Genomic DNA, 17,886 nt, shown 5'->3' on the forward strand with positions numbered 1-17,886 from the left:
CCATGACGCAGGTCCCCGGACCACACTTTGAGCAGCAGGGATCTATAGTCACGCACTCTCCCTTGATTCCACCTGAGAACTTGATTCCACCTGGATTTGAACGTAAGCCATTGACTCCTGACTCTAGTTCATGATTCATACCCATGTCCCCTTCAGCCCACAACATCAGCTCTGAAAGGAGACAGATGTGGGGCCTGCGCCCTGGGCTGTGTGACCTCGGGCAAGCCTTCAACCTCTCTGAGCCGCCATTTCCTCATCTGCAAAATGGGATAGTCATTCTCACAGGGTGGGCATGAAGGCTGCAGGAACAATGACGAGCTTAGCAGAGTACATGGCACACAGCAAGCGTCCAGTGCATGTCAGTGCTTGTTCTTAGAGTTCTTTTTGCTACCAAACTGTTTCCAGTTACATTGTTCCATCTGGAGCCCGATGGACTTGAGATAAATGTCCCGGCTCAACCACTGAGCGGCTGTGTGACCCCAAGGTTACAGAACTGCACTGAGCTGCAGCTGCCCCTTCTGTAGAATGGAACTGGGAAACTGCCACTTTCTAGATCACGGGTTGTGGGGAGGACCCAGTGAGGTACAGTGGCCCCAAAGCAGCATCCTAGTACCACATCAGGAAGTTCTCACTATGGGGAGAGTCATCGGGAGCCTAGCTCTCTTGACTCACACATCCCCCCTTGTCCAACACTGAACACCTGCTCTGTGCCAGGTCCTGACTAGGCATGGAGATTTAGGGGTGAGGGAGGTGCAGCTCCGGGCCTCACATCTCCCCTTGCGCAGAGCTGGAGAGCAGCTTGGAGACCCAGGGCTGGGCATCCTGGTAGCTGGCAGCCAGGATGAGCGAGCTGCAGCATCAAAGGGCAGGGAAACAGTGCAGCATCTTCTGAAGGTGCCTAGTAAGAGACAGGGACATACTGGTGCCAGGTGGGCTCGGGTTTGAAGACGTTTGAGATGTTCCCATGGGCTGGCCAGCACTTACAGTCTCGGGCACAAGCCTCGAAGTAGCCAGGCCGTTCCTGGGCCAAGAAGAGGGATGGGCAGAGCCTGATGCCCCAGGATGATGGGCTGGGATGTGAAGGCAGGAACGCCCAGTGCCTTTGCAGGTGGAGCCATGGCAAGGAAGCCTCTTCCAGACGTATCCTGTTATCCCTGTCTGGCCAACTTCCTTACCTGGAGAATGGAACTCAGATTGGGACACCACATTTTAAGGCTAGAAACCAGTGGCGTCCATTCAGAGAGTGGAGACACATTCAAGAATTGCTGAACTTGGAGAAAAGACAGCGTGCAGGGGCCAAGAATCCTGTCTTCAGAGACTTGAAGAGAGTCCTGTGGGTGAAGGACTTGACGGTTAGCTTTGTTCTTGGAGACGCCAAAGGTTAGGATCAGTGAGATGCAAAGAAAAGTTGGTTTCCAATTAATTTTTCCAATTTTCGAATAAAGTTGTTTTCCCCCTCTGGTTATAAAAGTTAACCACGCTTATTGCAGAAACTTTGGAAAATATGCAAAAGTAAAAAGAAGAAAATTAAAAATTAGAATCCTCCAATCCAGAGGATGGGTTGATGAACATGGCAGAACAGAGTTCCTAATCCTTTTTCGACACCTCAGCATTCTTCAGGAACCCAATTCCCGCCCAGCAGGTGGATTGGCTCCCCACACGCTGGTGATTCTTGGGTTGGAGAGAGCATGGAATCTGAAGAAGTGTGAGGGTGTATCTGACAGCTCTTGCTGTAATACTGTGTAACAAACAACCTCCAACTTCACTGGCTTACAATTATAAGCGTTTATTTCTCACTCCGCGGGCCATGGATTTAGTAAGGATTGAATGGTGTCGGTGGATCTGAGCTGCAGGTTGGTCTATGTCAGCTCCCTGTGGCTCTCATCCCCCTGCAACCAGGAGGCTCCCAGAGGCACACAAGCCCCACTGCACAATAAGTCTTAAGCCTTTGCTTGTGTCATAACCCACTGACATCCCATTGGCCAAAGCAAGTCACAGGGCCGACCCAAAGCCAAGAAGTGAATACTGAGCCTGTGGCAGGAGCGCAGATGTAGGCGCCACCACAGGGGGTGGAGACTAGGGACCACTTACTCAATCTACGGCACCCGGTGGGTATAATACTTCCCACTCCACCCCAGGGTCAGGATCCTCCCACTTAGAAGCACTGCTTTAGTCTATTTCCTTCTTTTACATATATAATTTTTACTAAATTGAGTTTATATTCAACTTAAAAAAAATGCTTGCTTTTTTCACTTAACTTTACACCCTATAGATAATTTTCCTTACATTATTTTTGAAAACATGGAATTTAATGGCTGCAGAATTATAAAATCATAAAGTTTTGCATCATTGACTGAACTCTTCCTCTGAGATATTGAGTTTGTATCCAGTTTGGCTACTGTAAGTGACAGCGTGGTGGACATTTTGGTACAGACACCGTTTCTGTATGGTAACGGGCATTTCTGGCTTGTGCCTGCCCAGCGCCAGGCCTCACCTCCCTGTGATAACAACTGCCTGATTTCCCTTTGGGGAACCCTTCTTTCAGTTCATATGGTTGGTCCCCAGCCATGAAAGATACTCCACCTCACAAAAACTCAAACAAAAATTTGATCAAGTCCTGGAAATCAGAGCATGGAATCTCCCCTAGTTACAGAGATTCATTCAGGACGCACAGGGAGCCTAGGCCTAGCCAATCAGAGATTTGTTTAGAGCGACACCTGACTCGAGGTGATCCAATTAGAGTAAATCCTGGGACTTGCCAGGGTTTACTGGGAAGAGACATTCTCTCTTTTCCTCTGACTTCCACTTTAAAGGATGCGGGGCCGAGGTTGTTGCCAGCCATCTTGTTTATGCTGAGCCTGGAAATGAAGCCAAGCTGCGGCAGAGCAGAGCCCACAGACAGACTGGATTCTGTTGCCACTGAGCTCCTGATCGAGCCGTTCCTGAAGCTCTACAATCCCTGGTCTTCTCGTTTCATAAGCCAATACCTTCTCTTTTTTGGCTTAAGCCAAGTTGAGTTGGGCTTTCTGTCATTTTGAACCAAATAGCTCTGGTTTTATTAACTTAAATTTCTTGACCTAGAATTGCTGAGCCAAAGGACCTAAACATTTTGTAAGCTTCTTAAGATCTCTTCTCAAATTGCTTTCCAGAGAGTTTATGCAAACAGCCTCGCAGTGTTGGAGAGCCTATCTTATATGCCTTAGTGTATTAACTAAACATTTTTTGATGGGCAGAAGTTATGAGGTGTAATTTTATTTTTAGTGAAGGGAAATACCTTCCATGTTCATAGGCCATTTTTATTTATTTTGTGATTTGCTGAAATGAACAATTGATGTCATTTTTTTTTTTGACTGTGTAAGCGTTCTTTAAATATCAAAAACATTGATCCTTTTTCAAATTTCTCACCATTTCCCCCCAGTTTATTGTCTTTAGATATTTGGCTGTGTTCTGAGGTGGATGCATTTTTCATTTTTACATGGTCAAATTATTTTCAGGTGTCACTTCTGTTGCTTTCATGCCTCCAAAGTTCTTCCTGACTAAAGACCAGGTAAATGTGGAGCAGGTTTTCTTCTTTTTGACATTGAGATATTCAGTGTTTCTCACCCTGTGACTAGAGACCAGTCTGCACTGGAACCATCTGGGATGCTTGTTCAACATCCAGATTTTGGGGGCCTCATGCCAGAATCAGAATTTCTGAGAATGAGCCCTGTTTAGCAAGTGTCATAGGTGGGTTTTTTTGTTTGTTTGTTTCTTGTTTTTTTTTTTTTTTTTTTTTTGCGGTACGCGGGCCTCTCACTGTTGTGGCCTCTCCCATTGCAGAGCACAGGCTCCGGACGCGCAGGCTCAGCGACCATGGCTCACGGGCCCAGCCGCTCCACGGCATGTGGGATCCTCCCGGATCGGGGCACGAACCCGTGTTCCCTGCATCGGCAGGCGGACTCTCAACCACTGCGCCACCAGGGAAGCCCCACAGGTGGTTTTAATGAACATTAAAATTGGAAAACCATCATTCAAAGGAACTGGAATATACTACAGTATGTGGTGTGGAAAAAGGACATAATTTGATTTTCCTGCCAAATAGCCAATGTTCTCAGCACCAGCCAGTAGCTAATAGTCCAACTCTTCCTGGATGGTCTGTAAAGAGAATGTCCTCACACTTGAAGAAAATTAAAGCTGGAATTTGATGTCAGGTAATGAGCTCTCAGTCTCAGAAAATGTCCAAGCCCTGGGCCTCCTAGTGCCTTGGGGTCTCAGGATCTGGATGGGCAGTCAGATGAAATGATATTTCATAAGGCACCTGAACCATCGTGGATTTCTCCAAATGCCCTTGAAGGCCTTTCCCCAGCTAATATGGAACCCAGGAGGAAAGTGCTTTAAAGGTACAGGGTCAGGGCTGAGAGAGCTTTCTGTCTGACAAGAAAGCCCAGCAAGGATAAACCCCAGCGTTCTTGTACATGCCAGCAGCCTGAGAGATCAGGGCCCCTAAGCGCAGTGCCCAGTCGTCAATTTCATGACCCAAGCTCTGCCCAGAGGAGGCTGGGAGCTCCTAAAAGACTCAGGTGCCCACTGCGAACTTAGACTAATGGCCAGGTCACTGCCACCCCAGGTATCTGTTCTGATGGCCCTCCTCCCCAGGGAGCGTGCCAAACATCTGAACTAGACCTGCAAACATACACAAAACATGTGCACAGCAGGCAGATGGCAGAGGACAGAAAGACAACAGCTCTTCACAGAGCCTCTGTGGGCAAAGTGAGAGGACTGTTCCCTGGGCCCCTAACAGGGTGTCATGTTCAGCACCTCCCAGGAGGTCAGACGGGGTGGGGATGGCCCTCCCAGGATGCCAGGTCCCCATGACGCTAGCCCCATTGTGCAGATGGGGACTGCAGGCCAGGCAGGGGGAGTTGGTACTCCAGGAGAAGCAGAGCCCAGCTTAGGCGTTTGGGATTTGCCGTTACTCCCAAGCAGCAGTTCTCAAAGTGTGGGCCTGAGACCAGCAGCAGCAGCATCACCTGGGAACTTGTCAGAAATGCAGATTCTAAGGCCTGGCCACCCTAGGCCTGCTGGGTCAGAAGCTCTGGGGGTAGACCCACACTCTGCTGTGACAAGCCCTCCTGAGGAACGTTCAAATCTAAGGATTGTTGGCCTAACATGTGCCCACATTACAGGGAGGCTAATGAGATACTTCCGATCTCTTTGGAAAGTGGATGTTGGGTGGAGAGCAAGTAAGCAGTGAGGTATGGATGTGAGATGCTCCCTGCAATGGACTGAATGTACCTGCTCCCTAAATGCCTATGTTGAAATCCTAACCCCTGTGTGATGGTGTTAGGAGGTGGGGCCTTTGGGAGGCGATTAGGTCATGAGGGTGGGGCCCTCATGAATGGGATTTGTGTCCTTAAGAAAGAGACCCCGGGAGCTCCATCACCCCTTCCACCACCTGAACCAGGAAGTGGGCTCTCACCAGACACCAAACCTGCCAATGCTGTCATCTTCGACTTCCAGTCTCCAGAACTGTGAGAAATAAACGTCTGTTGTTTAAGCCACCTGGTGTATGGTATTTTGCTATGGCAGCCAGAATGGACTAAGACACCCCCAGGTATGGCCTCCAAACCTCGTAGCCTGGCCTCTGGGACCCCACGGTGGCTCCCCAGCCCACCATCTCAGACTGCCCGTCGGGTTCTTTGTGCTCCAGCCAAACTGGAAGCCCTACCCTGTGTTCCCTTCAGTTTCTTCAGCCCTCCCCCAACCTCTCCCTTCTGAAATCTGACTCAAGCCCTATCTGGGATGCTCTCTTTGCCCCAAAGCCCTGAGAGTCAGAAACTCAAAATGATGCTTTCTCTGCAGCTCCCCCCGGCCTTTAAAAAAAAACTGCTCTTAAGACCTGACCCTACATAACCTTCTTTCTTATATTTAGCTCCCCTAAATATTTCAGTGCCCAAGTCCTACCCAGCCTCCCACCCCCTCCCTCCGAGCCTCCCGTCCCCTCTCCCAACAGCACCTGGAAAACAGCAGACCCTCGGTGCTTGTTGAAGGAATAGCAGCATCTTTTCTGAAACTCCCCTTTGAAAGGTAATTTGCTGATGCCCCATTTGCTGCAAATCAGTTGCTCTGAACCTTCAAAGTTAACCTAAATCAGTTACCATCAGCAGACCCGCAGGAGTGAATCCTTTCCGGGGCTGTGGTGGCTGCCAGGGTGATTTCACCTCCGTGGCTCAATAACATCAAGCCAGTGCCATCCACGCAGAGGCCTTTCCAACCTTGACCTAAGAACGTCAGACTGGAGAGAGGATTCCCTTAGACATCCTCGCACCCAATTTCACACGTGGGAAAACCAGCCTAGAGAGGGGCTTTGCCCTGCCCCCAGTCCCCCTGAGAGTAGCACTCAGTCCAGGCAGCTCAGGGACCCTCAGGTGGGCAGAAGGCACCAAACTGGTATCCAGTTTCTGGGAACCAGTGATGACATGTTCTCCTACAAGCTGAGCACCCCCGGTCTGCTGTGGGCCAGGCCAGCTCCCACGCATCCTATAGCTCAGGGTGGCTCTCTGTGAGAGTTCCTATGACTGCAGCGTTCCTAATAGTCGGGCGTCCATTCAAGCTCCTTGGCCCCAGACAGACCCACCAATGACGGCGAGAAATGCATCCCCGGCTTCCGGGTGCAGGTCTCCAACCTGGGACTTCCCACCTGGCTGCTGCCTCTGACTCGGGAACCTCCCTCTGTCTCGCCCACGGTCCCAGGCAGGCCTCACCTCCATCCCTGCCAATCCCCCAATGCAGGGAACAGTGCCCCCTCAACCCCACCTGGCCCTAGCTGCCCCACCTCACTGACCTCCGCCTCCCCTGGCTCCCACCCACTCAGGAGTGAAAAAAGGTCAAGCAGGTAAAGAGATGGTCGTGATGCTGGCAGGGCTGGTGGCCCTGCGTTGTGTCAGTACAGGCTGGGGACTCTGAAGTCTGGGTGCTAGGAAAGGGGGTCCTGGGGATCGAATTTTGACTCTCTGAATGTTTCCTGAATGGTCTGGGGTACCTTCTGAGGCCCCGGTCCTTGGGGTTGTCTGCTGTCCAGCACACTCTAGGTCCCCTGAGCAGTGAGATGAATCTCACAGTCTCCATTGTGTCCAACATAAATTCCTAAGAGAAAAAGAAATCTCTCTCACTTGACTGTACTCTGGCCCCTGGACACCACCTCCCAGGGACCAAAGCAACATCAAGGTTGACCTGCGTCTCCTTTAGTCTTCACAAGGGCGCTGCCAAAGATGTGGTATCAATGCCAATTGGCAAATGAGCAAACTGCGGCTCAGAGAGGTTAAGTGACTTGTCTGAAGCGACACAGCCCAGCAGTGGCAGAGCTGGATGGCTCCAAGCCCAGGTCCTTGTGCAGCTTCCTGAATGTGGTTGCCTGCCTCTTCTCACTGCTTCCTCCGAGAAGCCCACCCTGACTGCCCCCAGCCTCCCTCTCTGAGCGGCACTCACTTCTTAAGGGCCAGGTGACCTTTATCTCCCTCCACCTCTCTTTCCCTAGTACCATGCCGAACGCATGTGGGTGACTCTGAGACTTGACTGATTGCTGAGGGAGATCTTTGGGACACCCTGACATCACTGGGTAATTTCTTCCTTTTTGCGGGGGAAGAAGATGAAATTAATACACTGTGACTGTAGGGCAAATGTGCCCTTACTTAAATGCTCATTCATATATCATGATGTGAAGGATCTATGCCTCAGGGGATGCCAGTTATGCAGCCTTCACTGTGAATGGTGCCCCAAGAGCTGTGCCATGGAGCAGAGAGGCCCTGATAACTGCCTGTGAAATTCTCCTGAGCTCTTCTCAACTAAGACGCAGGCTCGCTCACTGTGGACTCTTGCTGCTAGAAAACATTGGCCATGGGACTCGCCCTCCGTGTCCCAGAGGCGCTTAAGAATCCCGAGTTCAAACAACTCCACTGAACTTGCCTCGAAAGAGAAAAGCAAGTTATGACTTAGGATGAAACCAATGCTGAAGCTGGCAGACAAAGGAGGGTGGAAAGGACAGGTCCTCGTGGTGCCACTGAGCCTTGGGTCACACCAGACCTGAAACCCACCCAGACACGGAACTTCCACGCACGATGCAAGACATGCAGTTACAAGAGTAAAACAACCTCAAAAAGGAAAAGTGAGGCTGGAGGACTCACTTCCCAATTACAAAACTTACTACAAAGCTGCAGTGATCCAGACAGTGCTAAGGACAGACGTAAGGACCAATGGAATAGGATTCAGAGTCCAGAAATAAACCTTCACATTTACAGCCGATTGATTTTTGACAAGAATGAGGAGACAATTCAATGAGGAAAGAGCAGGTTTTTAGCAAATGGTATCGGGACAACTGAATATCCTTACGCAAAATAATGAAAGCGAACCCCTATCTCATACCATATACAAAAATTAACTAAAAACACATCATAAACCTAAATATTGGAGCTAAAACTATAAACTTCTTACAAGAAAACTTAGGTGTAAATCTTCCTGACCCTGGATTAGGCAATAGTTACTTAGATATGATGCCTAAAGCACAAGTAACTAAAATGAAAATATATAAATTGGGTTTCATCAAAACTGAAATCTTTGCGCTTTAAAGGACACCATCAAAGTGAAAAGACAGCCCATAGGATGAGAGAAAATATTTTCAAATCGTATATTTGATAAGGAACTTTTATCCAGAATATACAAAGAATATTTACAACTCAGCAGTAAAAAGACAAAGAATCCAGTTAAAAAGTGGTCAAAGGATCTGAATAGACATTTCTCCGAAGAAGATATACAAACGGCCAATAAACACGTGAAAGAATGTTCAACATTATTAATCATCAGGGAAATGCAAATCGAAACCACAATGAGATACCACTTCACACCCATTAGGGTGGCTAAATTATAAAAGAGAGACCACCAAGTGTTAACAAGGATATGGAGAAACTGGCATCCTCATATTTTGATCATAGGATTGTAAAATTTCACAGCCACTTTGGAAAACAGTTCAGCAGTTCCTCGCTGAGTTACCTCGTGAGTTACCACAAGACTCAGAAATTCTACTCCTAAGTATATACCCAAGATAACTGAAAAGACATGTCTATGCAAGAACATGGGCATGAATGTTCATAGCAGCATTATTCATAATAGCCCCCAAATGAAAACAACCCAAATGTCCATCAACTAATGGATAGATAAACAAAGTGTGGTTTATCCATGCAGCAAAATATTTTTCAGCCATAAAAAGGAATGATTTGGGCTTCCCTGGCGGCGCAGTGGTTGAGAGTCTGCCTGCCGATGCAGGGGACACGGGTTCGTGACCCGGTCCGGGAAGATCCCACATGCTGTGGAGCGGCTGTGCCCGTGAGCCATGGCCACTGAGCCTGCGCGTCTGGAGCCTGTGCTCCGCAACGGGAGAGGCCACAGCAGTGAGAGGCCCGCGTACCGCAAAAAAAAAAAAAAAAAAAAAGGAATGATTTGTGCTGCCATGTGGATGAAACTTGAAGACATCATGCAAAGTGGAAGAAGCCAGATACAAAATGTATTTTGGGGAGGTGATGACAAGATTCAGGAATTAGATACTAATGATAGTTCCGCAATTCTGCAACTGTACTGAAAACACTGAAGTGTGCACTTTAGAAGGGTAAATCTTAGAGTACTAGAATTATATCTCCATAAAGCTATTATTAAAAAGAAAACAAGATATGTTGCTGTGGGTGGAAGCCAACCTGATCACATGACCTCCATTACTGCAGCATCAGCATTATGACTGGTGGGAGTTTGGTCCTGGTGGGGACCCTCCGACTGAGAAGGGAAATCTCAGTGGACTTGACGAGAGTCTGAAGTTTAAAATGAGGACCCTGCGCAGAGGCTCCGTCGGTCACTGAAATGTGCCTCCCCGTGTAAACGTGACTACATCTGTGTGCACCTTGGTGTGTTTGTTTGCAGTGTGTCAGCGTATGTTTTGTGTATATTGCAGGGTGTGTGGAGAGCCCATAGGAGTCTGTATGAGTGTGTACCCCGTGCGTGTGTATGTGTGTGATGTGCCGGGGTGGGGCTCCACATTAAGACCAGGCAGGGCAGGAGTTCCTTTACAACCCTCTGACCCTGCACCAATGAGCGTTCATTACAAGTTCGTTGAGAGCCTAAAAGAGACCCTGAGACCCTACCGCACCTGTGCAGGAGCCATGCAGCCGTGGAGGAATAGGGCAGCTCACCACCCATGCCCCATGAGCCGAGGCCGAGGACAGGCTCAGGCTGGAGGCCAGCCCGGGCACGGGAGTCCTCACCCGGATGAGGTCAAGCTTGGAGAAGAGACCCGTGCCCTTGGGCGTGCCGTGGGCAGAGGCGCAGCACTGCTGGGCCGCGCTGTTGATGACCATTTGCATGCAGTTTAGCAGCCGGCTCTGCAGACTCGGGCCCCTCCCAGAATTCCCTGCCCCCTGCCCCCAGCTCACTCAGGCCAGAGACGTGTCCTGAAGCCAGGAGCCACCTCCTCCTGCTGGTCTGGGCTCTACAACCAAAGGGGCTTGGACGAGTCCCTCCCCACCTTGGGGTCAGAGCATCCGCCTCTGCAAAGAGGGACACCGGACCGACTAACTTCCAAGAGGGTCCTCCCGGCTGGGCACATCCGTGGTCCACACCCAGGGGAGGGGCCAGGAGGGGACATGGGGGAACCCAGGGCTCCTCACTCTGGGAAGCTCCAGAGGTGTGGACTTCAGGCTTTCAGGGTTGTGATCAGCAACCTTACTTCTCACCTTCAAGAGGAAGACCCATAACAGACTCTATAAACTGTGGCCAATCCAGTTCCCCATCAAAGCTCCTTGGTTGGAAGTCAGCAGCCCACAGACCCCAACCCTCATGTCTTCCAAACTAGGATCCCACAAGAGCCTGAGAAGGTCCCACATTTGCTGACTGCGCCCTGCCCAGGTGGAGTGTGCCTGGCACAGCGCTGTGCCCCAGCCTTTGCTCCCCCGTGTCCTCCAGGCAGCCCCCAAGGCCAGAAGGGCACAGACTCTGCTATGGGGAGGACCCGGGGGTCTGGAGAATAACTAGTCCACATTCTCCAGGCCAGGAAGGAGTAGCTCAAGGGATTAAACCCAGAAATCCTGGCCTGGACTTTAGCCCTGACTTCCTCTTTCCAAGCTTCGTTCTTCTCATCTGTGAATAGATATGAGGAAGAATCAACCAATATTTAGGAGTGCAGATGCTAGGCCCTGGGACTGTACGGGGGCATCCCAGCTGGTCCTTAACTATCTGTGGCTTCAGTTCTCCCACGTGTCACATGACATCTGGCTCGTCTTAGAGAAGCCCTTTGAAAGCTAACAGTCACCAAGGAGAGGTAAGTGGGTAAGTGGTGTGCGTGTGCGTGTGCATGTGTGTGCGTGTGTGTGTGTGTGTTGGAGGCCGATCATTATCCAGGAGACAGCAGCCCCCCGCCCCTGCGCTGCCCGCCCCCCACCCCAGCCAGTGGACTGGACTCACATCACAGCTGCCTGTGTCTTTCTGGTAGGTGACACCGTGTTCCAGCTGCCGCCACTGCTCCTGCTTGCGGTGACACTTCTTCTGCAGCTGGAAGAGCCGGATCTTGAGGCTCTGTGGTAGGGTGGCTGGTCAATTCGGTGCAGCTGACCTCCCGGGGCACCTGCCCTGGGCCTGGTCCCGAGGAGCTCACGGCTCAGGGGTCTGAGTGATGATGGGGGTGGAGGAGGGGAAAGTTCTGGGTGGTCAGCGTCCTTTAAGGCACCAGGAGATGCAGGAAAATGGACGTGTAGGATGACTAGGGTTCGAATCCCAGCTCAGCTCCTGGAGCCCGTTTTTCTCACCATAAGCAGAACCACCTGTCTGGGCCCTTCCGGCTGCAGGAATGGCTGGGAGGACACCAGGGGGCAAGGCTGTGATAGCCTCTGCGGCCCAGGCCTGCGGGGCACAGGATGTGCTGGGTGCACTCCCACGCCAGGCCCCGCGGAGATGTGTTTGGAGGACACAGGATATACATGTGTCCACACTTTTCTGAGGCCTAGTTTTCTTACTTTGAAAATGAGAAAAATGGCATGCCTGGGACTAAGGTGCAACATTTAACTCAGAATTAATATAAATAATATTTGAATGCAATTTTTTGGTTTGGTTTTGGTTTTGGCCGTACTGCACAGCTTGCGGGATCTTAGTTCCCCAACCAGGGATCGAACCTGTGCCCCTGCAGTAGAAGCGCGGAGTCCTAACCACTAGACTACCAGGGAATTCCCAAATGCAGTGTTTTTTAAAAATCAAAGGTAATGCAAAAAAAAAAATCCATGATGAACAAAGTATTAAAATTCTCAATAAAGTTGGGATCCAACCTTCTACTTTCATGCTCACCTCACTCCTCTCCTCTAGTCTCAGCTCTAGGAATAGAAGCACCTGCCTCCGGGTGCTGGGGTGAGGTTTAAATGAGATAAAGCTTGTTAAGTGCTTCTCACAGTGCCCCGCCCACGAAGGAAAAAAACCGTACAAAATGGTGTAGGTTTTCAGTGCTACCACTAGGGGGCAGAGACTGGCTGCAAATGCCATGCCACTGTCCTTTGCGAGAATCAGCCCACTCACCAGCCTCCCTTTCCCTGTTCCCGTCCTCTCCATGTCCCCATCCTCTGTCTTCTCCGTGTCCCCAGGCCCCAGCTGCAGCACAAAAATTCATCATGCCATCCATGCCTTTGCCAGGGCAGTTTCTCCCAGATGGAATGCCCATCCCTTGGGGTGAAAGTTCAATTTATTAGAAGATGAACCAACTATGAGGGAGATGGCCTCTTGGGGCACTTAACTCTGAGACAGTTTGTGTTCAGTGTCTCACAACAGCCTACCAACTAGGTTGAATTGCCCCCACGTCACAGATGAGGAAACTGAGGCTCAGAGGGGGTCTAAACGTGCCCAGGGCCATGCAGCTAGTCAGAGGCTGAGTTGGAATTTGAACCCCAGTCTGTCTGAATCTAGAACTCCTGAGTTTTCTACCACGAAGAATACCTTTTAAGGATAAGCTGAGTCTTCCTCAGGAGAAACCCGGCAGAAAGGGAGGGAAAGGGGTACAGAACAAGGCTCTGGAGTGAGCGCCCCACTCAGACCCTCTCAGGAGCCCGCCCCTGCCTCAGGCCTTCTCTGGGGGTGCAGAGGGAAGGGGGTCCCTACGTCCCAGTTCTCTGGGCCAAGGAGGATGAGCCGGGCTTCAGGCAGCTGTTACCGGGATAAGAGCCCTATGGCCTCCCTCTAGAGACTCCCTCCAGGCTTTCGTGGACGGCCTGGCTCATCTTGAAGAAGGCCTCCAGAAGCTTCTGGATGTCCTGGCTGACTGCGAAGAGCTTCCCATAGTGCCCCACCATGGCCTCCACCGGGGCCTCCTCTGGCTCCTCCCCTTGGTTGTAGCCTATAGAAACAGTGCATGGCAGGAGGGGTGGGCATATCACTGCAGGGGTGCAGTGATACTAATAATGTAGGTGGGACTTCTGCTGTCCACTGGAGCCCCGAAGTTGAGAGCGCCCCATCACTGACCTCCCACCTCTTCAAGAGAAGAATCTGCATTTGAAAGGCCACCACGGGCTGAGAGGAAGCATTCTGGATCAAGTCTGCCCAGTGAGGCAGGAGAACCCCCCACCGCCACCCCGGGAGGGGCTGCTGACTGGGGGAGCCTGCAGGAAGAGGACAGGGATTGTTGCTGTCCCGCGTGACGGGGTCCCCAGCTTTGCTCATTCTGGATGGGTTGAACAGGGTTGAACTGCTGAATTAGGAAGGTCCCAAACTAGGAGGCTTCTAGAAGCAGCGCCGGGTGCTGGGTCTGCTTCACACCCCGTGCCTGACCTGGAGGCCTGCGCCCCTCCTTGGCTTGGTGCTCAAGGCTCTTTGGTGCTGCTCAACCTTCCAATCACATCTCCCAGCGACCCCTGGCGGATAATGGCGCTCCAGCACACTGGAACTCAACCCCAAACCCACTGCACAGGGCCTGGCTCCAGCCTGCATCTGTGCTGTTCTTCTGCCTGCAGTGCTGTTCCCCTCTGCTGAACGCATGTGAGCCCCATGAATGGCCCCCTCCTCCATGAAGCCTTCCCTGACCTCCAGGGCAGAGTCCCTGGGGCTCCTGCAGCTCCAGAGCACTTAGCACAGTGACTCTGAAATCAGATAGACCAGAGTCTGAGACCCAGCCCCACCACTTCCTGTCTGGGAGACCTTGGTCAAGTCCCTTAACCTCACTGAGCCTGGGTAACACAGTTCTCAGCAGCTCCTAAAGAGGGGTAAAAAAGATTTACTAAAGAGCTTAGCGCAGAGTAAATATTTCATAAACAGTAATAGTTATTTTTATTGTTGGTGATGTAAAGACAATGACGATAATAAAATTATGTATGTTTGTCTCCCCTTCTCTTTCCTATCAAGTTTTCAGCACTGATAACAGTGGATTCTGGTGCAAATCATGTAAAACAGAACACAAAACTCATTTCAGATGCCTGTGTAATTTTAGTTCCTAAGAGCAAAATCAAAGACAGATGAGGTAATAATAACAGCTGACACTTACTGGGTGCTATAGCTAGACAGCGGGCTCCAGGCTACGTGCTCATAAAGGACGATCCAGCCCACGGAACTGTTGCTGTTCCCACTGAAGAGAGACGTTGAGAACTTGCTGCAGGCCACATGGCTGGTGCCCTGGCTGGCTCGACCACGGTGGCACCGGCCTGTGGATCCCCACTCTGCAGGAGAGCTCAGTGCTCAGCGAGCTCACACGCGCCCAGGTTCCCAGGCTGGGAGGTGCCTGCTGAGGAAGCTACGTACCCTTGGGGACTTTCTCAAGGACCTTGATCAGATAGTCTTCAAAAACCTTATGACCTCTCTCCTCAGCTTCCTCTGTCTGTAGAGACATTTCAGTGCCGGCAAGAGAGCCAGACGTGAGAACACGGTTTGGGGACTTCCAGGTTGTGACCCCTGGCAAGGGCCAGCCTCTGTGGATCTGCACGGATCCGGGCTGGGCTGGTCACTGACCCCATCAATGGGCCGCTGACTTGAGTCTCTCCACCCCCATTTCACTGCTGAGTAAACTGAGCCACAAAGAGGTCAAAGAGGTGCCTGTGGTCAGGCCATGAGGAAGGGGCCTGGGGACCAGTGAGGCTGGGCCTTTGTGGCATGGGGTCTATGGAGCCCCTCCTGCAGGCTGAGCTGGTGGCAGATGGTCTGAGCCCCCAGTAGCCGGTGATCCGGCACAGGCTTTGCCTCTCTGTGCCTGGCTGGCCCGTCCGTAACAGGGGTAACCAGACCCCTCCCTCATAGGCCAGTGGGGACCGGGTCTGGGGCTCCCAGCACATCATAAGCACTCAGTCTGTGGTCGGGGCCCCGGCAGCCCCCAGAGGGGCGGCAGCCACGTGCTGCTGCCCAGCCATCAGGGGGCATCACCAAGCAAGATGAGTCTCCAATAGCTTGCCCACCCTGGTCGCCTTCAAGGTCAGTGGTCAAGGGCAGAGGGCAGAGCAGGAAAGGCTGTGGTGGGTATCTCTGAGTGACTGCTGACTTCCCCAGGGCAAGCCACTCTGCCTCTCAGGCCCGATTTTCTCATCCATACAGTCCTGAAAAATGCAGGAAAAAATTGTCTTCCCCCTGCAAATACCACGTGGGGCCCTGTGAGCTACAGTGCTAAACCTTTCAGTGGGGAGGTTGGGAAGCCCTATGAGAATCCGATGGACCGGTTGGGACTTTTCTCCATAAAATCACTCGCAGATATCAATCCATCCTTTTGCATATAACTCAGGCTTTCGTGGGCAGCCTGAAATTGAGAGTCACCAAGGGGCAAGGATTCAGGGTGTCTGCTTGGAGACACAGCAGCAACCTTGCAGGCTGATTTTAGAGGGGCCGAGCTGACAGAGGCGTAGGGATGGTCACCCACAGCCCTGCCTTCGTGGAGGGAGACTAAGCTTGCACAGGGCCTGGGACTGGCCCAAGGTCTGAGTTCAAAGGGCGGGAGCCAAGCCCCCCACCTCCCCACCACTCGCCAATCAGCTGCCCCTGCTGACTTACCCCACCCCCACCCCGGGCCTCAGTCCCCTCCCCGTTCATTTCCTGGCCTGGCCTCCTCAGGCATTTTTGCTCAGTCCCAGCTGCTTAGCCCACCGCAGGTGGCCCTGGGGCTGAGGCAGGGGGCACGGCGGGGCTTGGGACAGCTCGTACTTTGCCTGGAGTTGGCAGAGTTCCTGGAACAGCACCTGCAGGTCCCGGTCCTTGTCACCGGTATTGCTCAGGCCAGCCTCCTGGCCTGTGTCCACGGTCGCCAACATTGCCCCTCACCACCTCAGGCTACACTGGAGGATGAGGGCCACGTGGGCCAGGCAGGAAGAAGATGGATGGCCACAGCAACAGTCAAGACAGCAGCTTTCTCTTCTGATTCTCCTGATGGTCCTCAGAAGCCAGTTCACATTCCCACTTCATAGAAAAGGAAACAGAGGTTCAGAGAGGCCCCTGTGACCAGCTTGAGGATGTACAACAGGGCTGGATTTGGACTCGGCTTTCATTAAGTTCAAAGTCTGAGGTCTTTGAGCTGTGCCCCCCAGCTCTGGAGGGACCAAATGCCATTCTGCAGTGGCATTATTGCCTTTGTCACCCCATAACTGGGACAGCTCCATCACCGTCAAGTCCCATGGGTGCCAAGATGCCTGGGGCTTCCAACAGGTGCTAGCTTCCAAGAGCATTCAGGAAAGACTCCGAGGGTCAGAGCTGGGGACGGGTGAGAGAGTAGCCCACATAGGAAGGAGATACCTTTGCCATCTATCTCTACCCACCCGTCCCTCCAGCCATTTATGCATTTAACTGACATCATATACTCTGAGCTTCTACAGAGCTAGACTGGGGACCGGGATAGACCCTTTGAATGAGCTCATGGTCAAGCTGGGAAGGTGGCCTAGTTGACAGGTGGTTTCAACACAGCCTTGCAAAGAGCTCCTGGGCCGCTCACCTAAGACTGGTCGCTAGTTATGGCCAAAAGAAGACAGTCTCCCTAAGCGTGCTGTTCATTGGCCATCTGCTGGGCCCGCCCCAGCACGTGGGAGGAGCAGGGAGAGAAGGGGTGGGGCTACACAGTCAACCTGTCCAGCCCTGAGCATCGGACACAGGTACATGAGCACGGGAAGGAGGAAGGGGCCCAGCTGACTCACTCGACAGCTCCAGGAGCACAAAGCCGCAGCTGAGCTGTGACATCACAGTGCTGGCTTCTGTCCTCATGATGTGTCCATTGCAGGATCCACCTGTGGGTGGAGCGGACGGCCTGATTCCCCGAGGTCCTGTGGCCCTCCCACCCCTGCAGCCCTGGTTCAGTTCCCAAGGAGAAGGGGTGGAGAGGCATTGGTGACCTCAGGGGAGACTTGGGCTGTTTTTGCCTTTCTTTCAAGGATGGTCATCTGTGGTGGTCTTTACTGATACCCCAACCTTGCAAGCTTCCCCAATCCTACTGGCTTGTCCTGGGACTCCCCCTTTTGCCTCCTTTTACCTGATTTTGGGTGGCTATAGCTCGGGCACTTCCCCAGCTGGGGCACTCAGCAACCATGGAGGGTTCAGCCCTGTCCACGGCTCAGGACATAGTCTGGCCCAGGGCAGGGGAGGTGAGGAACAGAAGGAACCTTCAGGACCTAAACCTGGTCCTGCCCCTGCCCCTGCCTAAGGCTCGGCTCTGTCACCTACTGTTGGAGCTGCAGGTCTTGTGCCACTGAGGGGAGTTGGGCGCGGCACCTACCTCTGATATACCTGCTCTATTCACCGCCCAATTAACTGGCCAGTCCTTCCCCACCGAAAGCCCCATTCGATCAGAGCCAGGGCCTCTACGGAGGGCAGCCTGGGTGGGTCTCACTGGGAAGGATGCTGGGGGTCTGCAGTGAGGGCAGAGGTGGGGGGAAGGGCCTA

General features: G+C 52.1%; 1 protein-coding gene across 1 annotated transcript; it reads right to left on the minus strand.

Moving 5' to 3' along the window:
- Positions 1–765: 765 nt before the first annotated feature.
- On the minus strand, positions 766–17,350 carry CCDC197 (coiled-coil domain containing 197). The gene is given in 13 exon segments (XM_067732535.1): positions 766–850; positions 921–1,021; positions 6,744–6,751; positions 6,930–7,125; positions 10,284–10,400; positions 10,686–10,751; positions 11,479–11,589; positions 13,205–13,240; positions 13,242–13,387; positions 14,782–14,835; positions 14,838–14,857; positions 16,165–16,416; positions 17,145–17,350. Coding segments are annotated over 12 exon segments (1,047 nt in total). The 5' UTR covers positions 16,272–16,416; positions 17,145–17,350.
- Between the last annotated feature and the right edge of the window lie 536 nt (positions 17,351–17,886).

This window comes from Pseudorca crassidens, chromosome 1 (genome assembly GCF_039906515.1).
Source record: "Pseudorca crassidens isolate mPseCra1 chromosome 1, mPseCra1.hap1, whole genome shotgun sequence".
Lineage (NCBI taxonomy): Eukaryota > Metazoa > Chordata > Mammalia > Artiodactyla > Delphinidae > Pseudorca > Pseudorca crassidens.